This window comes from Plecotus auritus (assembly GCF_963455305.1).
Source record: "Plecotus auritus genome assembly, chromosome: 1".
In the NCBI taxonomy this organism is placed as follows: domain Eukaryota; kingdom Metazoa; phylum Chordata; class Mammalia; order Chiroptera; family Vespertilionidae; genus Plecotus; species Plecotus auritus.
In genome coordinates, this window is record NC_137770.1 from 34,267,395 (window position 1) to 34,292,291 (window position 24,897).

The 24,897-nt window shown below is 42.4% G+C and overlaps 2 protein-coding genes across 6 annotated transcripts in view; both read right to left on the reverse strand.

Annotated features, from left to right (window-relative positions):
- Positions 1-17,330, reverse strand: part of PPP1R36 (protein phosphatase 1 regulatory subunit 36) — a 28,137-nt gene extending 10,807 nt beyond the window's left edge. For 2 of the 3 annotated variants that reach the window (XM_080686299.1, XM_080686301.1), the window contains exons 1-6: positions 17,072-17,330; positions 16,158-16,219; positions 9,135-9,215; positions 8,218-8,315; positions 8,057-8,123; positions 5,039-5,137 (exon numbers count right to left, since the gene is read on the reverse strand). In XM_080686299.1, coding sequence (XP_080542425.1) covers positions 5,039-5,137; positions 8,057-8,123; positions 8,218-8,315; positions 9,135-9,215; positions 16,158-16,219; positions 17,072-17,140 — 476 coding nt within the window. In that variant the 5' untranslated portion in view covers positions 17,141-17,330. The remainder of the gene's footprint in view (positions 1-5,038; positions 5,138-8,056; positions 8,124-8,217; positions 8,316-9,134; positions 9,216-16,157; positions 16,220-17,071) is intronic. The other variant, XM_080686300.1, reaches the window with a different exon arrangement.
- A 3,586-nt stretch (positions 17,331-20,916) lies between these two features.
- HSPA2 (heat shock protein family A (Hsp70) member 2) overlaps positions 20,917-24,897 on the reverse strand; it is a 38,576-nt gene continuing 34,595 nt past the window's right edge. For all 3 annotated transcript variants that reach the window (XM_080656025.1, XM_080656024.1, XM_080656023.1), the window contains exon 2: positions 20,917-24,735. In XM_080656025.1, the coding sequence (XP_080512151.1) occupies positions 22,823-24,730 (1,908 nt within the window). In that variant the 5' untranslated portion in view covers positions 24,731-24,735 and the 3' untranslated portion in view covers positions 20,917-22,822. The remainder of the gene's footprint in view (positions 24,736-24,897) is intronic.

Consider the following 24,897-nt stretch of genomic DNA (forward strand, 5'->3'; position numbering starts at 1 on the left):
GCACTAGGTTAAGATAATATGCATTATTACTCTGTGAAGTAGGTACTATTATTATCCCTATGTTATATCTCACTAGTTTGGTTAAAATCAATTTTTTTCCTTAAAGTTATTTATGTCCACATATCTCAATGCAATCTATATTTATTTCTATTATAGTAAGTAAAGCAACAGACTACTGTAAGCCTGAAAATGAAGTTACCATACGTTTTTTAGAATCATACCATAGAATCCATGATTTTAAGTCTTATTTATTTATTTGAGAATATGTTTATTAAAGCTGGGGACAGTAAAACAGAGGAAGATCTTAAGCTAGAAGAGGCAAGACCATAGCAACAGGAGGAGCCTCGGCGGAGCTGCCCTGACCCTTTGGAAACATGAGGAAGGTTGAGCCTCGGCGAGGCTGCCTTGGCTTTTTGGAAGGAAAGTCACGGAGGTGAAACAAGTGAGCCAGCTGGGCTGAATGGACTCAGGAAACAAGTTATAGAGGCAAAAGAAGGGCCTTTGGAGACAGGGTCAGGGCGTTAGCCCAGGTGAGTTGTTGCTGCCCGCTGCTCCCCTGCTTGCAAGTCTCCTGAGAACCCTTGGCGTTTAGGAGAAAGAAAGCAAAAATACACACCTGAGAAAAGAAGGTTGGGGGAAGGCACGGGCATGCTCAAAAGAGAATGCACTTTTTTTTTCTTTATCGTTCTGTAACTGATTTCTTCTAAGAAAGCCTACCTTATACCACTGTGTTCTAGTAAGTTTTAAAATAACTAAGAAACCTTCCTTCTGTTAACTATTTCCATAAATTAAGAAATGAAACAAATATCTGCTAGATTAACAAAATTCCTCAGAATTAGGAGAGGAAACACTTTACAACATATAAGCTAACATGCCACCAAAGTCCAGTGAGTTTCTTTTTGGGAATAGTAAGACGCCTCAAACATTCTGAGCCCACAGTTGGCTTGAGCACTTTTGCTGGCTCCCACAGAAGCACTTTATGATCTCTGGATGCCCTGCTCTGAAAAGCAGATCTGAAATAACATGGATGTTGCATATTATGATGGCTTAAATGGAGCAGCAGTGTGTGAATTACTTATTTGGTTCTTTACAAAACTGCTGTCCAGATATATTTATCTATCCATAAAATCAGACTGCTTGGTTGTATACAAGGATTTTGCATTTTGAAAACATTCTGCAGCAATAGGTTAATGACTCTACCAGCATTCCTATCAGCTAAATCACTGGGTTGGTTCCTCATGCACTGGCAAAGGGCAGGCTGGGCACTTGGAAAGTTCCATGGCTTTTGAAAGGTCACCAAGCCTGAGAGGCATTGTTCTGCTCTGGATTCTGAGTTCCAGATTCTTTCCCTGTGTGTTGCACTGAGTCACCTTTATCTAAAGCAGTTAAATTCTTCACATGCAGCCTAAGAAATTTTGTGGGTTTTTTTTTTTTTCCCTGTGATATGAAATATTATTTTGGTTAAATCTGTTAAAAGTTTTTTAATATATTTTATTGATTTTTTACAGAGAGGAAGGGAGAAGGATAGAGTTAGAAATATGGATGAGAGAGATACATCGATCTGCTGCCTCCTGCACACTCCTTATTGGGTATGTGCCTGCAACCAAGGTACATGCCCTTGACCAGAATCGAACCTGGGACCCTTGAGTCCGCAGGCCAATGCTCTGTTCACTGAGCCAAACCGGTTAGGGCTAAATCTGTTAAATTTTTTAATGTGCCGAAACCGGTTTTGCTCAGTGGATAGAGCGTCGGCCTGCGGACTGAAATGTCCCAGGTTCGATTCCGGTCAAGGGCACGTACCTTGGTTGCGGACACATCCCCAGTAGGAGGTGTGCAGGAGGCAGCTGATCGATGTTTCTCTCTCATCGATGTTTCTAACTCTCTATCCCTCTCCTTTCCTCTCTGTAAAATATCAATAAAAAATATATTTAATAAATAAATAAATAAATAAATAAATAAATTTTTTAATGCTTAGTTTTTTTACTAGACACTTACAAACCTTTTGGCAAAAACTTTGTAAGCATAAAAAAGCATACACATAATATCTATATCTATACTGTCCAATATGGTATCCATGAAGCTACATGTGGCTATAGAAAACTTACTGTGGTTAATCTTAATTGAGATATGTTTTAAGTATAAAATAGATACCAAATTTCAAAGACTTACTAAAAAAAATAGTAAATCATTTCTTTTTTTTAATTTAATAAATCTTTATTGTTCAGATTATTACAACTGTTCCTCTTTTTTCCCCCCATAGCTCCCCTCCACCCGGTTCCCACCCCACCCTCTGCCCTTACTTCCCTGCCACTGTCCTCATCCATAGGTGTACGATTTTTGTCCAGTCTCTTCCCACACCCACACCCCTTTCCCCCAGAGAATTGTCAGTCCACTCCCTTTCTATGCCCCTGATTCTATTATATTCACCAGTTTATTCTGTTCATCAGATTTTTTATTCACTTGATTTTTAGATTCACTTGTTGATAGACATGTATTTGTTGTTCATAATTTTTATCTTTACCTTTTTCTTCTTCTTCCTCTTCTTAAAGAATACCTTTCAGCATTTCATATGATACTGGTTTGGCGGTGATGAACTCCTTTAGCTTTTTCTTATCTGTGAAGCTCTTTATCTGACCTTCAATTCTGAATGATAGCTTTGCTGGGTAGAGTAATCTTGGTTGTAGGTTCTTGCTATTCATCACTTTGAATATTTCTTGCCACTCCTGTCTGGCCTGCATAGTTTCTGTTGAGAAATCAGCTGACAATCATATGGGTGCTCCTTTGTAGGTAATTAACTGTTTTTCTCTTGCTGCTTTTAATATTCTCTCTTTGTCTTTTGCTCTTGGCATTTTAATTATGATGTGTCTTGGTGTGTCTTTGGATTCCTTTTGTTTGGGGTTCTGTGCACTTCCTGGACTTGTAAGTCTATTTCTTTCACCAGGTGGGGGAAGTTTTCTGTCATTATTTCTTCAAATAGGTTTTCAGTATCTTGCTCTCTCTCTCTTCTTCTGGCACCCCAATAATTCAGATGTTGGTACGCTTGAGGTTGTCCCAGAGGCTCCTTACACTATCTTAAAGTTTTTGGATTCTTTTTTCTTTTAAGCTTTTTCAGTTGAGTGTTTTTTGCTTCTTTGTATTTCAAAACTTTGACTTGATTCTTGCGGTCCTCTAGTCTGCTGTTAGGTCTCTGTATAATATTTTTTATTTCAGTCAGTGTATGTTTAATTTCTAGTTGGTCCTTTTTCATATCCTTGAGGGTCTCGCTAAATTCATCGGCCTTTTCTAGGAAATTCTTAAAAAACCTTATAACCATGGTTTTGAACTCTATATCCAGTCGTTTGCTTTCCTCCATTTCTTTCATTTGTGATCTGTTTCTTTGTATCTGCATTTTGGCTGCTTCCCTGAGTTGATAGAGTGGCTTTGTGTGCTAGGTGTCCTATAGGGCCCAGTGGCTCAGCCTCCCCAGTTACCTGAGGTGGACACTCTTGGTGCACCCCTTTGTGGGCTGTGTGCTCAGGCTTGTTGTAGTTAAGTCTTGATTGCTGTTGGTATCACTGGGAGGAAATGACCTCCAGGCCAACTGGCTGTGAGGATCAGCTGTGTCTATGCTAGGAGAACTTCTGTGCTGGAGACAGCCTATGAGACAAGACTTGCAAAATTGCAAAAACCTCTGTGCTCAGCTTGGATGGGGCGGAGTCTCAGGGCGGAGCAGACAGCCTTGGCTTCCCATCAGCCCTGCCTTATGAGGCCCCTGGGTCTCAGTGTCCCTCGGTAATCGCTGCAAGCACCTCTGAGAGAAAGCTGCCCTCGAGTTTCGCCCACTGCCAGACAGTCCAGTTTCTCCCCGAATGAGTCTGGGTTCCCAGAAACTCGCCCGGAACTGGAGTTCAGCGCAGTTGGGAGCTTCCATCTCCCTCCCACTTTAGAAAGCCAGCCGCTCATGCAGCCGCCCGTGCACTCAGCAGTCAGTCCTCTCTGCGTGTGTGAGCCTCCGGACCTCTGCCTTCTGCAGTTCCCGAGTCTCAGTGTGCTTTCTCTTTTCCTGACAGTCCAGATTCCCCCCGAATGAGTCTGGATTCCCAGAGTCTCACCTGGGACTGGAGTTCAGCGCAGTCGGGAGCTTCCGTCTCCCTCCTGCTTGGGAAAGCCAGCCATGCACTCAGCCGCCCGTGCACTCAGCCGCCCATCCTCTCCGCGCGCGTGTGCAACTCCATACCTCAGCCTTTTGCAGCTCCTCTGAGTCTCAATGTGCTTTCCTCTTTCCTTCTAGCTGTAGAATTTCCACTCAGCCAGCTTTCCTGTGGTTCTGGATGGTGTCCGTTTTGTCTTTTAGTTGTAGTTTTGATATTGTTGTGCAAGGCAGCAGTTTAGGTGTTTACCTATGCCGCCATCTTGGTTTCTCCCCAAAATAGTAAATCATTTCATCGATAACTACCTAATGTTGACTGCATATTATAATGACAATATTTTGGGGTCATTGGGTTAAACAAAATATATTAAAATTAATTTAACTTGTATGTTTTTATATTTTAAAAATATGGCTACTAGAGCCCTAGCCAGTTTGGCTCAGTGGGTAGAGTGTCAGCCTGCGGACTGAAGGGTCCTGTGTTCAATTCCAGTCAAGGGCACATTCCTGGATTGCGGGCTTGATCACCAATGGGGGGCATGCAGGAGGCAGCTGATCAATGATTCTCCCTCATCATTGATGTTTCTATCTCTCTCTCTCTTCCTCTCTGAAATCAATAAAAATATGTTTTAAAAAATAAAAATATGGCTACTAGAAACTTTTAATTGCATATGTGGCTCTAATTATATTCCTATTGGGCAGTGCTGGTCTATATTATTTGGAATATTTTTTTTCACCAGAATACCCACTGGGTGAGTTATTCAGTAAACTTTAAAAACTGGTGAACTCCTCTCATGTAAAATGTTTTAGTTTACTACAAAGATTTAAAATTTTCCACCACCTCTTCACCACAGACAAAAGTTCATTTTAATATTGGTAAAACTCTAAAGCACATTACAAAATCCTACTTACACCATATAGCTTTTGGGCTTCTTTTCCAGTGAGCTTTTTTCCAAGTAATGAGATAAATAGTACAACAATGCCATGAGGAAATGATCAAGATTCTTATTCCTATGGGAGATGAAAATAAAAGATATTAACACTAACATATTTCAAACGTAAGTTTCTCAAAAAAATATATGAACACAGCATAATAAGTAGAAATACATGTTATCATATCTACCATACAATTACTTTCCCATTTAAAATTCTATTAAATGTAAGAAATCTATTGAAGATGTAAGAAATCTGATTTTTTCAAATAAGGCTTTTTGGAAGGTCAGACATGAAATTATAATTCTGCTAATTGACAACTTAAATTGATGCTTTGCTTATCAATTATTTTTAAATTTTAAAAAGTTTTTATTATACAAGTAATATTTTCCCATTGTTTAAAAAAAGATACACAAATGTAGCAAGTAAAAAGTTCTCTCCTCTTACCCCTCTGTCACCATCCTATTCAAGTTTGTTATGAATCCTTACCTATAGAGAGCGCCTGGGAAGGCACATGGGCATTTCTTTAAATTGTCAGCTGAATCCAAGGTGGTAGGCAAACCCACATGCTGGAAACACGTTCTGCCAAAAGGCAGAAGTGTTGTCATCTTGACCTTCATTTCTGCCCAGGTGCCAGGGAGTGGGTTTTATTATTTAAATCCAGCCAAGCACCAGTAATGAATATGACTCGGGCCCACCCAAGAATGCAAATAATCTCCTTTGTCTTGACTTTTAGTAAAACTTCCTGGTATTTTGGGGTATAAAATAAACATGCTGAATCGGCTCTGGGTCACTGTCTCTCCATCAGAAGAGGGCAGTGTCCCACCCAGTCCCAGATTTTTCCTTCTATCTCTGTGTCTATCTCTTTCTTTCATTTTTCTCAATCCCCAGCCGCCCCTACTCAGGAACTGGACCGCTCTCCAGCCGCGCTGGACGCGGAAAAGAGAAATATTTACACTTCCCTAACTTTCTAAAGCAAGCATGTCAAACTCAAAGGCTAAGACGGGCCAAATAAACAAGGTTTAAATTTATGTGAGCGTTAAAAAAACGAAAGCTTCGATGTTCATAGAAACGTATGTTTATTTTGATAGAGACATGCTCAATACAAAGGGCTGAAATAAATGAGTAATCGTTAACATAAAATAATACAACATTTTAATAAAAATTAATATTTTTTCTTGAACATTAACTTACCAGACACTGAATAACTGCACAAATTAATAAGCGTAACGCAAATAAACCTATTTTTCTTGTTCTCCGAAAGCGAAATATTTCCTGTTGCACACACCAATGACGTGGCAATCAGCTACTAAAATATTCGCTGCTACTATTAGTGGAGAGAAATGGTGCGCCTGTGCGTATGGCGCTTAAGAGAAATGAATGCAACACGATTATAGTAATCAGTCATTAGTGAACATTGTAGTTCGTTATAAATATTTATGTATAACAGGACAGTGTAAAAATTAAGTTACAAAATTTTTATTAAAACGTTTCTTACATACCATTATATTGGCTGGGCCGCAAAAAATATTCATTGTGCGGCCCGTGGGTCACAAGTTTGACATGCTTTTTCTAAAGCATAAACAATCACATACATACCAATACAAATACATATGCATAAATATGCCTTAATATTTTTGTAACAAACAGGATAATGCTATATATACAAATTTTTACAACTTGTTTTTGTCACTTGCATTTGTGTAGCAAGGACCTCTTTTCACAATACTATGTATAGATTTTCCTCACTTTTTAAAAAATTTTTATTGTTGAAAGTATTACATATGTCCCACCTCCCCCCCCATTAACCCCTTCTAGCCCACCCCCATCCTCACTCTTTTAAACAGCTGAATAAAGTATTCTATGTCTCAAAATTTATGTAATTAGCTCTCTATTGATGGATATTTAGGTCTTTAGAAAATATTATAAATATGCCCTAGGTGGATGGCTCAGTTAGCTGGAGTGTCATCCCATACACCAAAAGGGTTGTGGGTTCCATTCCGGGTCAGGGCACATAGCTAGGTTGTGGGTTCAATGCCTGGTCAGGGCGTGTACGAGAGGCAACCAATCAATGTTTTTCTCTCACATTGATGTTTCTCTTTCTCTCTCCCTTCCTTTCTCTCTAGAATCAATGAGAAAGCATATCCTTGGGTGAGGATTAAAAATATATATATTATAGACATTACTGCAGTGATTTTGCAAGTAACCATAGCTCTAGGTAACTTGCTAGGTGAAATTGCTAGGGCATACTATATATGCATATTGAAGTTTCATAAGTCTTGCTCTCCAAAAAGATTGCACAGATTTACAATCCTTTCTCATTTGTTTTTATACTAGAAGTCACTGTTTTCTTTCTAAATATTCTTATAAGACTTTTACTGCCTCCTTTCCAACCCCAAATGGGCATGTTTTCCTTAACTATATCTTGAGAGCTGGATGAAGGTAAGCATTGCAGATTTTTCCCGGGATATTAATAACTACCTGTCTTGGGTTGGGTCCTCTCAGAAACCAACCCTGAGACAGAAAGATTTGAGAGTAAGTAGTTTACTTGGGAAGAGCAACTCAGGAAACATTAGCATATTCATCTACCAATATGCTCTCTGCATCCCTTGCCCTATGACTTCTGGCGTCCTCTCTTTGGCCTGGTTCCTGAGAGGATGGCATGCATAGAGCCAGCCCCATGGCCTTTCTCCAAAAATCAGATTTGTCATCATTTATCAGATATAATCCTATATAATCCTATATAATAAAAGCATAATATGCTAATTAGACCAGACAGCTGAACGACCTTCCGGACAAAGCCAGGGCTGCGAGGGAAGCCCAGGACCCGGGTCCTGGGTGCCTGCCGGAGGGAAGCCCGGGTCCCAGTTGCCAGAGGGAAGCTAGTGCCAGCAGCTGGGGAAGGAAGGCTTACTCTTGCATGAATTTCGTGCATCGGGCCTCTAGTACTTTATAATAAAGGAAAAAAGATCTAAATGTCTCACAAGCATTACATACCTCATAAATGTTGTAAAAGAACAGATCCGCTGCATCTCACTCTCTTGTAGCAAAAGCAAAGCAACAACTAAAAAAAAAGATGGACAATTGAAAGAAGAACCAAGAGCTGCCTTAGAGGTTCACACCAGATAAGACATAAGGATGAGGAAGCAGTTACTCACATTTAGCATCATTCAGTGTAACGGTGCCCTGCTGACCTCGTTTCTCTAAGGCTTGAGGTGACTTAGCCTCTCTTGAAGCAAGTCTTTTATCTGTCAACCTGTTTTAGAATATAACAGTCTCCAGTAGTGCTTTGAAAGGTTTTATTTTATTTTAATCTATCCTGAGGTACATGAGGCTTTTACTATTAAGTATCAATAATACTTAATTCTCAAGCTTGATTTTATTTAAGGTAAGATTATTTTCAGATTTAAAAAAAGCTAAAAGTTGCCCAGCCGATGAGGCTCAGTGGTTGAATGTCAACCCATGAATCAGGAGGTCATGGTTCTATTCCCAGTCAGGCACATACCAGGTTGCCGGCTCCATCCCCAGTAGGGGGCATGCAGGAGGCAGCCAATCAATGATTCTCTCTCATTATTGATGTTTCTATCTCTCTCCCTTCCTCTCTCTGAAATCAATAAAAACATATTTTTAAAAATAAAATAAAAAGTGCCCTAACCGGTTTGGCTCAGTGGATAGAGCGTCGGCCTGTGGACTCAAGGTTCCCAGGTTCGATTCCGGTCAAGGGCATGTACCTTGCTTGCAGGCACATACCCAGTAGGGAGTGTGCAGGAGGCAGCTGATCGATGTTTCTCTCTCATCGATGTTTCTAACTCTCTATCCCTCTCCCTTCCTCTCTGTTAAAAATCAATATAATATATTTTTTAAAAAATAAAATAAAAAGCTAAGCAAATTATTACAGGGATACATTTATAGGGACTATTGTAACTCCCACCATAATTATGAAATAGTGCATGCTCTTTACTTGATGGGTATTTGCATTTCAGTGTAGGAGAAGGGGAGTGACATTTTCTTCAGGTTTGTAAAGGCTTAACCCATTCTGCTGAGAGGTGCTATGATGGCTGAGAAATTAAGATACCTGTCTGAAGCATCAATTTCAGCAAAGTGAACAGCTTTGCCTTTCCTTCCTTTTTCCTTGGGTTCTACTGAAGGTGTAAAACTGTGATAGAAATGAGAAAATTAGGAACTTAACCTTTTCCCAGGGGAAAACTAATCATATCATGACCATAGCTTATGTAACCTTAGGAATAGGATATGTTATGAATGGACCTAAAGGGAATTTGAGGCACAGCAGTACTCAACTTATGCATTTACATATGGAACAATCATCTAGAAAAAGATTAAAATTTCAATCTTTATATTCAGCCTCTACCTATCAGCACCTTCAAAATACTGTAATACACAAAACATTTCCATATGAAAATGTAGCAACTTCACAAGAAACAAAGCTCATGATAAGTTTGGAGGAATGTTTTAATTTATTGAGCACCCTTTTCTCAGTTTCATCCCTACAATTCAAAGTTTCTTGCCTTATTAGTTTGCTTGAGATAATTTGAGACCGGAGAGCCCTAAAATAAAAAATTCTGAAAGAATACATTTGGGAATACCATGTAGATCAAGCCTATGAACTAAGTCAAACAAATTTAGAATTATAAAATAAAAATTTTGGAATTAGAGGACATCTAAAAGGTCATCTAGTGCATGGCTGTCACTGATGGAGAGAACACAGGTATAGAGAAGCTGACCCAAGTCTCATGGTTTGAAACGTGTGGCAGGCAGTGCCTGCCCTTAGCCAATAGTCGGCATTTACTGCTAAGTCCTTATTCTCTGACCTCTGGACATGCCTTCCCCACTTCACACTTGTCCTGGGTGGCTTTTCGTCTGACCGAAGTCATTCTCTAGCTCCCTGATGAAACAGATTTGTGAGTGCCCTGCCTAGCTCTAACGGCAGCCTATGCTCTCAGTGCAGTTGGAATCATTAAAAAACATCACTCTTAATAATTTGTTTTCGTCCTTTGAACTGTACCTGATTAACTCCTAAACCTCAGTTTGAGGTAGTTCTGTACCCTCCTACGGCCTCCGCAGCCTCCCCCTCAACCTGACAACCGATTTAGAATCTGTTCCTTTCACAACTGCATTTTGTTAATGTGTTTTCCTAATATTACACAATAATCATGTTGCTTCCCTTTGCCCTGAAATAAATGAGAGAAAAAAATCATATTTTCCCTGTAGAACCCATCACTAAAATGCAGAGGGCTGGCCCACTCTTGGCTTCCATACAAGTTGGAGCTTGTCAGTGATGAGTTAGTAGTCTTCTCTTAGGCCATAATGACAAACAAGAGCAGTTCAAGGCTTCTGGAGGTGTAGTTTCCTCGGCTGTGTGTCCTCAGAGGAGTCAATGACTTTGGCAAAGACTCATACAGGCTGCTGGTTCTCTCCCAGCTGCGAGGAGGGGCACTTGAGACAAGAGGGATAGGAGTGCTGACACTGTGTCAGAGAGAAGCATGCCTCACGGGCCAGCCTAGATGTGGCCTGTGAATAAAGGTATTCCCTTTAACAAATAAGAAAAGGGCATGCATGCTGACGAATTATGCAACACCATCATCTATTCCTCACAAGGCATTATTATTTCATCTTATAGGTGAGAGACTGATATTAGCAGGACTAACTCACCTAGTAAGCAGGACAGCTAGAAATGAACCCAGGTCTCCCTGCAAACCACTCTTTGCTGGCTCTTCCTTGACTGCCTGTTAAGAAACAAAGACCACTCTTTCCCTGTCTGTTACTGTGTATCCATTTCTTGCATGGAGGTTATGGGTATCCTGTTGTATTCTGATAGGTGTCTCCCTCAGGGTATAATCTGAAAAGGTAAGGCAAGCTCTGCCGGTGAAGAGAGGGCTAAGTCTTCTCTGAAGGGTAAGATTTCCAGTGTCATTCATCCAGGAAAGAGGCCAGGAAATGCAAGGTGGGGACGAGGTTGGGGAACCTCTTCTCCTGATTTGAACTGGAGACTACCTGGAAGTCTGCAACCTCTTGTTGGCTCACAGGTGTAAAAGGTGGCTGCCCCATGTGGAAGGAGACTTACACCAAGGAAAAGATTTCCAGACAGAATGTGAATGCCCCTTAGACCAAGCTGTTACTGTGCAAAGCAAATTATCTGGATTTACGAAACTCCAATTTTCCTCCTCGCTTTTGGCTGTTCTTTCTTAAGTCTCCAGAAGCCCCCTTTCCCAATTATGTCCCCTAAATTGAGGGCCTGTCTTAGGGTTCCATTTGGTTACTCTCTTCAATTCCTCTGAGTAATTTCATCTACTCAATTAATACCAATAACTCACAAGTTTATATTTACGGTTCAGATCTTTCTGCAGACATATAAACTGACACACCTGCCTATTGGACCCCTTTGCTTGGGCATCCTACAGACACCTCAAACTCAGTATGTCCAAACTGAACTCAACCCCTTTAACTGGTATTCTCTATTGCTATTTCCCCCATCTCAGCAAAGAAGTGCCACCACCTGCCCAGGTGTCCAAGGCAGAAAGTGTATCATCCTTAATTCCTCTATCATTCATAAGCCCTCACAGTCCACTAATCATTCAATTCTTCAATATCTTTTCAATTTCTCTACTTCCCTCTGCTACCATCTTAATTATAGCCAGCATCATCTATCAACTAAGTTTCTGCAATTGGTTGTGGTTTTTTAAATCCTCACCTGAGGATTTTTTTTAAATTGACTTTTAGAGAGAATGGAAGGGAGGGAGGGAGAGAGACATCCATATGAGAGAGACATATCAATTGGTTGCCTCCCACATGAGCCCTAACTGTGGAGCTGGGGATCCTGAAACCCAGGTACCTGCCCTTGACCAGGAATGGAACTCAAGACCCGTTGGTGTTCAAACCGATGCTCTAACCACTTAGCACACCAGTCAGGGCAATTGCTTCTTTTTCTAATTTTTTTTAATTTTTAAAATGTTTTTACTGATTTTATTGAGGAAGGGAGAGGGAGAAAGAAACATAGATGTGAAACATCAATTGGTTGCCTCCTGTACGAGCCCTGACTGGAGATGAAACCCAAAACCTGGACATGTGCCCTGACCGGGAATGGAACTACCAACCTTTCGGTGTATGGGATGATGTTCAACCAACTGAGCCATGCTGGCTGGGCTGCAATCGCTTCTTAATTGATCTCCCTGCCTCCAGTCTTGTCTCCCTCCAAACTATTTTCCATGCTGCAGGCTGAGTCATTTTCCTAAGATGTAGTTCTAATCACGGGCTACTTCCCTGCTTAAAACCCTTTGATGGCTCCCCCGAATCCTCTGAATAAATTTCAACTTCCTCAGCATGGTATGCAAGACCTTTCATGATCTTGCCTTGGTCTCCTCTATCTCTTAACACTTGGAACTCTATACCCAGCCTGCTGAACTACCTGCAGTCCCAAACATGTCCCATACCCTCGCAAGAATGGGCTTTTGCACGTTCCTTCTGCCTAGAATGCACTCTCCTCCTCCCCAACCCAATCTCCCTTTGCCTTGTCAACTGCTGCCCCTTCTCAGACCTTGGCTTGGCTAGCCCCTCCCCCAGGAAGTCTGCCTTTGATTCGTCTAATCATTCTTCCTCTTTGGCTAGCTCTAGAGGGAGTGTTTGACTCTCCATTCTCCTGCAAGTCACTCTCCCCTCCCCTCTTTGGTTTGCTGCATCCTGTCTTGTCTCCCTAGTTCTAATCTCACCCCTCCATGCTACCGTGGGAGAGGGCTAGAGCATAGATGCAGTGCCGTCCTGTACGCTCAGTAGAGACTTGTGGAGCAATACCAAACAGAACTAAGTCTAAGAGCAGTGACCTTCTGCCTCTGCAGCACCGCCCTTACCACTGCCCCTCTCAACCTCCTCTGCCTCTGCCCTGTCTCATCACCATGCACTGGGCGGCCTGTCTCTGCAGCACTGTCTCTGGAAAAAAGAGCCCTCTCATGAGTCCTCTCTGACTTCAAACCTACATTTTAACTTGTGATGGGATATGCATAGACTTCAAAAGAGAATCAGGACCTATATTACCATCAAATCCAAATACTAACTCTGACCTAAACACAATGTTCTGCTTTCCTCTTCCCTAGTATTGTCCCTAGCAGCTAGACTCCCAAGGTGATCCTGACACTCTGAGGTCTGCCACACAGAGTTGCATTAACACAAAATAGCCCCACTACAAAAGAGCTGCCCTCCCATCTGTTCTTCATGGTGTTCCTTTCCCCATCTCTCCTAACTGGCCCCAATTTGTATATTCCACAGAGTCCATAGTTTGGGGTTTGTTTGTTGTTATTTCTTTTTAACTTTTTAAATTGAGGTATAACTTACAGGTAGTAAAGTACATAACTCTTAAGCGGACAGATTGATGAATTTTTTACTATGTATATATACCCATGTAACCATCACCCAGATCACTGGATAGTCCATTTCCAGCACCTCAGAAGATTCTATTGTACCTTCTCTCCAGCACTGCTAGCTGATAACTCCCCAAAGCTGACGGTTATTCTGACATCTATCATTACAGTTATTTTATTTTATTTTTTAATTAATTTCAGAGAGGGAAGGAAAGGGAGAGCGTGATAGAAACATCAATGATGAGAGAGAATCATTGTTTGACTGCCTCCGGCACACCCCCAACTGGGGATCCAGCCCGCAACCCTGGCATGTGCCCTGACTGGGAATCAAACTGTGACTCCTGGTTCATAGAGCAACTGGGCCCTTATAGGCTTTCTTTTGGCTATTTTAAACTCATATATAAGTACAAGCATATTTACATTTTTGTGCCTAGCCTTTTTTGTTCAACATTGTGCATGTACTCTCCCTTTCAAAGCAACCATCCCATGTATATTCTCCAAAATTAGTGGAAATCAATCAAGCTTTTTTCAAATAATAATCTGGTAATAACTGAAAAGAAACTTTTATTTATGAATATGAATATTTTATGAATAAGGAAGTTGGTGTAAAAATGCTATCTGTAATTTATTAGTAGGCTTGTATGGAAAATAAGATAATTAGTTTTTAAAAATTAACTAATTCTGCCCTAGCCAGTTTGGATCAGTGGATAGAGTGTCAGCCTGTGGATTGAAGGATGCTCCATCTCTGGTGCCGGTCGGGGTGCGTGTGGGAGACAACAAATCGATGTGTCTCTCTCACATCAATGTTTCTCTCTCTCTGTCTCTCTCCCTCCCTACCACTCTCTCAAAAATTCAATGGAAAAATATCCTCAGGTGAGGACTAATAAAAAAAACATTAAAAAAAACTAATTCTTATATGAGAATTAGTTTGCCCTGACCCGTTTGGCTCAGTGGATAGAGCCTTGGCCTGCAGACTGAAGGGTCCCGGGTTCGATTCCCGTCAAGGGCATGTACCTTGGTTGTGGGCACTCCTGCAGCTGATCGGTGTTTCTCTCTCATCGATCCTTCTAACTCTCTCTCCCTTCCTCTCTGTAAAAAATCAATAAAATATATATTTTTTTAAAAAAGAGAATTAGTTTAAAAATACTACAAATTTATTTCATTTATAAAGAAGGTCAGTAAGTAAAAAGTATGGTCCAATTTTCATCATAGAAGAGAGGATTGAGATGGCCTTTAAATAGATATGAAGTTTGCCCAGCTGGTGTGGCTCAGAGGTTGAGTGTCCACCTATGAACCAGGAGGTCCCTGGTTCCTGGTCAGGGTACTTGCCCTAGTTGTGAGCTCGATTCCCAGTAGGGGGTGTGCAGGAGGCAGCCAATCAGTGATTCTCTCACATCACTGATGTTTCTATCTCCCTCTGCCCTTCCTCTCTGAAATCAATAAAAATATACATTAAAATAAATGAATGAATGAATGAATGAATGAAGTTTGAAACAAAATGTTGGCACTTAAATATTTATATCTACATGTACTTGTGCTTTAAAAATGTATTTTTGTCTGTCTAATCCCAAAGCTATCTTGATGTCTTCCTCACTGTCTATCTCACACTGAGTATGATGTTTCAGGAGCTACTCAACAAAATTTTCTGAGATATCTGAGAACAAAAACTGAAATCACTGCTTTGGAAATGACTGATTACTCAAATCCTGAAATAAATACTCAATGAAATATAAACGTTTGATTATGATTCTAATGTACTGCTTAGCCTTTAAATTATTTAATTAGCATTAAATATAATGTAACTGTAAGTTACATCTGCTTAGCCAACTCCTCTCCTGGCCTCCAGCCTCATTTGTCCAACAGTCTAAAACACGTATCCATGTGAACATGTCATAGCACCCTCAAACACATCACAATTTTACCTCTTTCAGTCTGCATATGGGTATTGGGCAATCCCAGCCACCCAATTACTCAAACCAGATATCTGGGGGTCAATCTAAAGACCTAATTCTCCCTCTCCCTTCACACCCAGGTACCACATTCTATCAATTCTACCCAAATATCTTTTAAATATTTCTTAGTCCTGCACCCTTCTCTGTATTGCTACCAACATGGACTTAGTCCTGACTGTGTTTCCACCTGTGTAACTATTTGTAATCCTCCTACAACTAACCTTCTAATTGGTCCCCTGCCTCGAGTCTTCCTGTGCTTGAATCCAGTTGGTTTATTGAAAAACTAGAGGCTCAGGGCACAGATTCGTGCACTGGTGGTGTCCCTCAGCCTGGCCTGCAGGGATCGGGCGAAACACCCCACCGTGCACAATCGGGGCAGGGGGGAACCGTGGGAGGGTTCCAGGGCATGCCCAGCCCATCTCATCCAGTCCTGATCAGCCAGACTCATCAACAAGATAACCTACTGTTCAGAGCATCTGCCCCTTGGTGGTCAGTGCACGTCATAGCGACCGGTTGAACAGTTGGACACTTAGCACATTAGGCTTTTATTATATAGGATAAATATTTGGTGAATGTCTATTTTGTGAAGTTCTGTAAATGGCTCCACGGTCAGGAAGATGAGTAAGATAGTTCCTACCATTCAACGGGTTTACACTGGTAGGATTTCAGCAGCTATTTATTTTATTTTCTATACCCTTTTGTATTGTTTGAATTTTTTTTTAACTCCAAGCACATGTAATTTTTATTAAGCTATAATAAAATTTTATTAAAATTTACCTTCTGAATTCAAGAGTTTTGGTTTCATCTCTCCAGTGCCACATGCCTAATCGTAATCCCATCTGTTGTAAAATAAAACGATTGCAGCAAAAACAATTAAAAGTTCAATTTACAATCCACATGTCACAATAAACATTTAACAGTAATTCCCACTAGTTGCTCTATGTAGAATCTTAAAGTGGTGTGTGTGTTTGTTTTACTGGAAGTCTGGATTTTCTCCTTCCTGCTTGTTTTAATGAGGTTTCAATAGGAAGGATGGGAAGTTACAAAACTTAGCCTGCACTATCTCAAGGCCCCTCATAGCAATTAATTAACCGATTAATTGGGATTCGGACCACAATGCACTGATGCCCGGGACAACCTCGAACGTGTGCAGGAGTTTGACACATACCAGGAGGAGCCGGCTCTGACCCTGGCCGCCCTTCCGAGGAAGCCAGCAAAGAACAAGGGGGCCCCTTTGAGCCCCGGCAGCTGCCGCCCCACGGCCTCTCGGCTCCGGATCCGTCCCCGGGCAGGACTGCGGCCCCCGCAGGAGGGCTTTGTTTTGGAGGCGGTGAGGTGGAACTTCCACAAACACCCAATATCTGCGCGGGGAGCCCGAATCCGTTCTGGCCGTTTGCCGAATACACTTAGTTTTGTTTTCGTAGGCACCATGCCCGTCTCTCTGGAGTCCGCACGCCCGGGGCCGAGGGGCGGGCCGCGGGGAGGAGGCGGAGGGGAGGAGGCGGAGGGGAGGAGGCGGAGGGGAGGAGGCGGAGGGGAGGAGGCGGAGGGGAGGAGGCGGAGGGGAGGAGGCGGAGGGGAGGAGGCGGAGGGGAGGAGGCGGAGGGGAGGAGGGCGCGGGCGCCGCGGGCTGGGCGCGGGCGGCAGGGTGGCCTCCACGCCGCCGGGAGGGGCGACCCGGCCGCACTTACTTCGTGCCGCAGAACTCCCTGCGCGTCCAAACGCTTCTTCTTCGGCAAATCCTCCCGCACCTGAGACATGGCCTCATTCTGTCCGCCTCAGGCGTCGCCGGGCAACCGGCGGGAAGGCGGGCGGGCGGGCGCGGGGCGGAACCCTGCTTCCGCCGCGGGCGGGGTCAGCCGCCGCGGGTCCCCGGCGCCTCGGCACCGGCGTTGCTGGGTCCCCCTAACGTCAGCCTCTCCTGTGAGGCTTCACTGGCGTGTCCACAACAAAGCTGCGATGCCGGGGCGGGGGCGGGGGCGGGGGCGGGGGTGGGATTGTATTCCGTGAAGAACTGACTCCTTCACTTTACTGTATTATGTGTAATCGGAATAACTAGACTCACTTCCACTTCTCTTTGTCCCAAACTTTAAGTTCAAACCCAGGGGGACTAGGCGGATTTGGGGCGGCGGGAGGAGAGGGTGCGGTGTGTGTGTGTGTGTGTGTGTGTGGCGGGGGGAGGGATGAGAGGAGGAAGCTTGGAAATAAAGTTTTCAAAACTTGTTCTGCTGCATAACTAGATGTGAAACCTAGGGTGGGACAACTGATTACACTTCTAAAGACACACAAATCAGGGGTTGTGAGGATTTTTAAGGAGCAGTGTGTGTAAAGCACCACCATTAATAAGTACTCAAAATCAGTGTTGCTCCAAACAACTTGCTTTGCGTCAATGGGTATTCAATGGATATGCTTACGTCTACACTTCGCACTTTTCAAGTCATGTTTTTAATTTCTTCTTGCAACTGAGTTGATAGGCAGACTATAGTTCTTTCCTCCCAACACTGATGTAAGCAATGTTAAATGACACAAGACTGGGAATGCCTCATAGAGTCTTTTGTCTTATCCCCACAGCTTGCTTGGATGGGATGCTCAGTAAATAGTCGGTGACTGTATGCTCCATAAATTTTTAAAATACGGCAATAGACATTCCCACTACTTTCACTCCTCACCACTTGGTAAGATAACCACTGGTCACAGTAATATAAAATCATAGTCACTTGTATGTTCCATTCACTTGAGTCCATTGCTGTTAGCTGTTCTGGTTGGCTCAAGATATATAAAAACCCACCTACCTAGACGCTGTCAGTGCTGCTTTGAGGCTGGCTTACTGCAAGATGACTCATTTGAAAAGGAGTAAGACTATCCCAGTGACCAAGGGTTTCTCACCAAGCTGCCATACAACTTGGGGGGAGAGGAGGAGGAGACCGGGAGAAAAACCTGGAATCTATTCACCTCACAACCATTATCGGGAAGACAGACCACACTTCTGTCAACCTCCAGTTTATCCCAATAAGGGAAGAAAAACAAAGATATTTGACACTTCACCATAGTTTAACTTCATGCTGTCTAATATACAAAACTAAGGTAAAAAGAGTTGAGGACCCAAAACAATGACCTACATGAAAGTTACAAGTTATTTCACATGTGCTAGCCAGCCGTGGGCAAATTACGGCCCGCGGGCCGGATCCGGCTGTTCTATCCGGTTCTCTTGCTCTCCCCTCCGCTCCTTTACTTTGAATTTATATTAGTTCACACAAACAACATCCATGCTTTTGTTTCGGCCCTCCGGTCCAGTTTAAGAACCCATTGTGGCCCTCGAGTCAAAAAGTTTGCCCACCCCTGTAAGACGGACATAGTATTAAAGGAAACCTATAACTCTGAAGGACCACCTTATACTTCTGCATTACCAAACCCACACAAAAGAGGGAAGAAAATATTGTTTTTATTGCTAAATCATTATTTAAAAAGTGACCCACTCATTTCTTAGGTTAGATTTTTCACCAAATAGGTTTTTTTTAATGCCATTAGAAATTCACAACCTAAAATGGAAATATAATTTTCTCTTTAGGAAAAAAAAATTCATGGTATTATAAAGTAGGGATAAAGGTACTATCTAAATACTAATAATTCCAAGTGTCCTGTGAGGGAAAGGTTTTGTTTTGTGTGTATGTGTGGGTTTTTTCCCTAATTAAAAGAACTTCTCAAGGTCATATAACTAAGAGAATGTAACAGAACTAAGTTGCTGGTCTCAGATTTTAGGTGCAAGACATTAAATGAGTTATAATGCATGTTTATACTATGAAAAAGTAATAATAGGTTTATAGTGTTATAAATCTACCTTTAAAAATGAACATGTAAGGACATGACAATGACAGTATTTTAATTAGCAACTCCATTGTTGGTTGCTTATTTCCCCAATCTTGAATTCACAAACAACCTAATTACTTTGAAAGTGGTAGAGCAAAGAGCCTATGGCTTCTTGATTTGTTTTAAAAGACAGTTCTACGTTAAATATCACCCTATTACGTTTCAGAAATGCATATACCCATTCCAAGAGCTATATCAAAATATACACTGGGCTCTTTTTCCAAAGACTCATACTTTGTCTTCAAGGAATGAAATTCTGTATCTAATTTTAATGCTTAAGGATAGCCTTTCAAAAATAGTTTTCACATACCTATTTATAAATTTACAGAAGCAAGTGAGTATTCTTGTTGTTCCTTCATATATATATATATATATATATATATATATATTCCTTTAGCAATTGGCTAATGTATGGATTTGAGATTCTTTAAAACTTAAATTACAGTGTTCAAGCAAGAAGAAAATGCCTCACCACACAATTTTTATAAACTTCATTCAATTTAAAGTAGGTGAAGGCCTTATCATGGGCCTAGTATTTAAGCTTCATAAAAAGAAATCTTTTGATTTTTATCTAGATAACAAGGTTGTATTCTCATTTAAGATTATATATATAGGATAAAGAAATTCTCATTAAGTCTCCCTTGATTAGATGATTCACCAAATATTCTATTATGCATGTTAAGTTTAAATATATAGTATTACTATCTCCTAATGTACAATTTTTAATGAATTTCCATTATATATATATCAAATTAATACTACTATAAAATTTTAGAGTGAGCTTGTTTTGAAATTTCACACATCTCAAATACTGTAAACAACCTATTAGGTCTTAACAGGTGTCTAGTTTTGTTGCCTCAAAAGAGGGACAAATATGTAGACATTCTGGTAAGAATTTAAGTGCCTATTCTGAGAAATGTATTTTTTAAAATATATTTTTATTGATTTCAGAGAGGAAGGGAAGGGAGAGAGAGGTAGAAACATCATTGATGAGAGCTGCCTCTTGCATGCCCCCCACTGGGGATGAGCCTGCAACCCAGGCATGTGCCCTTGACCCAAGTGGAAACTGGGACCCTTCAGTCCACAGGCCAACACTCTATCCACTGAGCCCAACTGGCTAGGGCTGAGAAATGTATTTTTTTATCCCTTAGTATTCTATATGTATTGTATTTGCTTTAGTCATGACCACTAGTCTCTACCATAACATACTACTTTAAAGTTCAAGTAATGCTTAATTAATTCTTAAACTGTAATTTAGCCTTATCCTAAGATCAAGTGTTTTTTCCATTGTCATTTGACTATGGCTGATCTAACATTTGCAAAGAAGTTCCCAGGAGTAATTGGGTTACTAGTTTCAACTGACCCCTGGAAACACTAAATGGGTGCTTTAGTGGCTTTATCTTAATAATATTGAGATCTAGATACATTTGAGAAGACAGAATTAAATTTAAAAAAAAAAAAACAAGAAGGCTAGGAGCTTTACAAATTACTTTTCAAAATAATAAAAAATGAAGTATCTATATAGATTGAAATTAGTGCTATAGGCAGTTACCAGAGGCCAGACCACCAGATCAAAGAGACTACCACTAGTCGTTTTTCTGATACTTTAGAAACTAATGTCTTCTAAAGTGAGGTCTAAAATGAGTCATACTAATACCAAATTGCACTCACAGAAAGACTCCATTATATTTTGACGTTAGAGCAAGGGATAAACACTTTCAACAAATCAAGAACTACTGGAAGTTTAACAGCATGGGTATTACCTTGGTAAAAAATTAATGCTAAAAGTCACTCTAAGGGTATTAATGACCTGTTCTCTTAGTAACAAGGTAGTTTGTCAAATATTTATGTGATATTATCTCTAGTCAATGAAATATCCTTACTGCCTCCTTGCTAAAAACTTTCCACCAGCTTGACACCAGCATTGAAAAACCCCAAATTATCTTTAGCTTTTCAGTGTAATTTTTTTAAGTTTATTTTGAAGCAATTTTACAATTGCTTTTTTATCTTCCCCCAACCCAAATGAGACTTGCTTTGGAGGAGGAGGAAGAGGAGAAGAGGGAGAAGAGGAAAAGCAGATGTACATAGGAGTCAGCTCTTGTGTGAGGGTCATTATCAAAGCCCAGTATTTTTAGGCTAATTTGTTCCCTAGTTTTTATATTACTTCAAAAATTAATCTCTCCACATGAAAAAGAAGGATCCACTACTATATTAAAAATATAGCTTCTATAATTCACTGTTATGAACAACATGAAGCAAATCTACATCACTTGGAAAGAGATATCAAAATGTCTGTGTGTGGTGAAAACATTAGGTTAACTATGCGTTTTCCAATCAGCTTTACAGAATTTCTCCTAAGTCCCCCTTAAAGAGAATAAATCGGAACAAAGCATAAGTGTAATTTCAATGAAAAATAAACATGAACCCCCTTCTCCCAAGGATGTGAATTTTAAGGCCCAGGATAGTAGATCCCAAAGGGTTGCAATTTTCCTATTTGTAACAACCTCAAATCAGATAAGATATATAGGAAAATGGACAAGTTGTATATTAAAATACAGGACTATCTTGCAGTTTGCCTTTAAAAAAATCTATTCTAGTGATTTAAGGCAGATATTGAGAAAGCATTATGATTCTTAAATCAGGAAAAAATACATATCTCTCTTATCCCTCTATAAATTATACCTGCTCAAAACATATCCTTATGGAATTTGCCTTAAGCTGAGAGGTAGAGCTGTTTTACTAGACAATTAAAACACAGAAAAGCAAGTTGTTTCATACTATTATCAGAAGACAACTCCTGCCCCAGCTTTTTTTAGTTTAAAGAATCATTTTACACTTAACCCCAGAATATAGCTTGTATTTTAATGGAATATTCAGGTGGATTTTCACGTGAACACTTAAGCCAAGCCTTAGGAGTTTGGGTACAATGCAAGACCCCAGTTTGGTTTTTGTATTAAAAGAGGGGGGAAAGGGGTTTACCCAGATCTTCTCCCCTTAAGTTGTTGGTAATTTAAAGCAGGAAACTCATTTGAGAATTAGATATATTTCATCTCATATTAGTATCTTAAAGACCAACATGAGTAAAACAGTACCAAGAGAAAATTGAAAACTCCAAGACAGTAATTTTCAGATCAATTTCAGCTTTACTTTGAATTTGTATGTATGCAATTGTGTGCAAAAATAATGACTGTTCTTGACTTTACTGCAATGTTGACTCTCCTCCTGTAGTACATAAAAATAAACAATTCAAGCTTTTATGTATTTTATTGTTACCAAGCTTCCACAGAACATGTGTGCAAACTTCAGGTTTCCCATCTCAAACACTAAGTTAACCAAAAATGCTCAAGTCAGCAAACAGCAAAATGCATTAAAGAGAAACCTCAAATAATCAAACTTTAGAACTAACTTTTTATAATTAAACTAAGTTGTTGCTCCTTTCCTTTCATATGCATACCCTGGGCTAAAGACTTCCAAAAATAGATCTCATACTTGGCACAGGACATTTAGAAGAAACAAAAACAAAAGGAAAAAAATTAGAGAAAGGAAAAGAGGTTTACGCTGACTGAAGTGCAAGCTTAGTCCACTTCTTCGATGGTGGGTCCCCCGGAGGCTCCAGACCCGCCGCCGCCAGGGCCGCCTTGGTAAAGTTTGCTGATGATGGGGTTGCACACTCTCTCCAGCTCTTTCTGCTTGTGTTCATACTCATCTTTCTCTGCCATCTGGTTTCGGTCGAGCCAGTTGATCACCTCCTGACACTTGTCGAGGATCTTGTTTTTGTCCTGCTCGCTGATCTTGCCCCTCAGTTTCTCGTCTTCCACCGTCTGCTTGATGTTGTAGGCATAGGACTCCACGGCGTTTTTGGCGGCGACACGGTCGCGATTGGCTTCATCTTCCGATTTGTACCGCTCCGCCTCCTGCACCATCCGGTCAATGTCGTCCTTGCTCAGACGACCCTTGTCGTTGGTGATGGTGATTTTGTTTTCTTTACCCGTGCTCTTGTCGGCGGCGGTGACGTTGAGGATGCCGTTGGCGTCGATGTCGAAGGTAACCTCGATCTGGGGGACCCCGCGGGGCGCCGGGGGAATCCCGGTCAGGTCGAACTTGCCCAGCAGGTTATTGTCCTTGGTCATGGCCCGTTCGCCCTCGTACACCTGCACCAGCACGCTGCTCTGGTTGTCTGAGTAGGTGGTGAAGGTCTGCGTCTGCTTGGTGGGGATCGTGGTGTTCCTCTTGATGAGTGGGGTCATGACGCCGCCGGCCGTCTCGATGCCCAGCGACAACGGGGTCACGTCGAGCAGCAGCAGGTCCTGCACGTTCTCCGACTTGTCTCCGATGAGGATGGCCGCCTGCACCGCGGCTCCGTAGGCCACCGCCTCGTCGGGGTTGATGCTTTTGTTCAGCTCTTTGCCGTTGAAGAAATCCTGCAGCAGCTTCTGGATCTTGGGGATGCGGGTGGAGCCGCCAACCAGCACAATCTCCTGGATCTGGCCCTTGTCCAGCTTGGCGTCGCGCAGCGCCTTCTCCACCGGCTCCAGGGTCCCGCGGAAGAGGTCGGCGTTGAGCTCCTCGAAGCGGGCGCGGGTGATGGACGTGTAGAAGTCCACGCCCTCGTAGAGCGAGTCGATCTCGATGCTGGCCTGCGTGGACGAGCTCAGGGTGCGCTTGGCGCGCTCGCAGGCGGTGCGCAGCCGCCGCACCGCGCGCTTGTTGGGCCCAATGTCCTTCTTGTGCTTGCGTTTAAACTCCTCCGCCAGATGGCTCACCATGCGGTTGTCAAAGTCCTCGCCGCCCAGGTGGGTGTCGCCGGCCGTGGACTTCACCTCGAAGATGCCGTCCTCGATGGTCAGGATGGACACGTCAAAGGTGCCGCCGCCCAGGTCAAAGATGAGCACGTTCTTCTCGCCGCCCGCGCAGCCCTTCTTGTCCAGGCCGTAGGCAATGGCCGCCGCCGTGGGCTCGTTGATGATGCGGAGCACGTTGAGGCCCGTGATGGTGCCCGCGTCCTTGGTGGCCTGGCGCTGCGAGTCGTTGAAATAGGCCGGCACGGTGATGACCGCGCTCTGCACCTTGCCCCCCAGGTAGGCTTCGGCGATCTCCTTCATCTTGGTGAGGACCATGGAGGAGATCTCCTCCGGGAAGAAAGTCTTGATCTCTCCCTTGTATTCCACCTGCACTTTGGGCTTCCCTCCCTCGCTCACCACTCGGAACGGCCAGTGTTTCATGTCCGACTGCACCGTGGCGTCCTCGAACTTACGTCCGATCAGCCTCTTGGCGTCGAAAATGGTGTTGGTGGGATTCATGGCCACCTGGTTCTTGGCGGCGTCGCCAATGAGGCGCTCGGTGTCGGTGAAGGCCACGTAGCTGGGGGTGGTGCGGTTGCCCTGGTCGTTGGCGATGATCTCCACCTTGCCGTGCTGGAAGACCCCCACGCACGAGTAGGTGGTCCCCAGGTCGATGCCGATAGCCGGGCCGCGGGCAGACATCGTGACTGAAAGAGAGGCGAGCGACGTTAGGCGAGAACACCAGGGAGAGAAAACCCGCGGCGTCAACTAACGGTCGCCTTGCACCTGACACCAGCAGCGCAGCAACACCTCCCGCTCCCCGCCGCTCGGCTCCCGGCTCTTATAGCCGCCGCCCTGCCGCCCTGTGG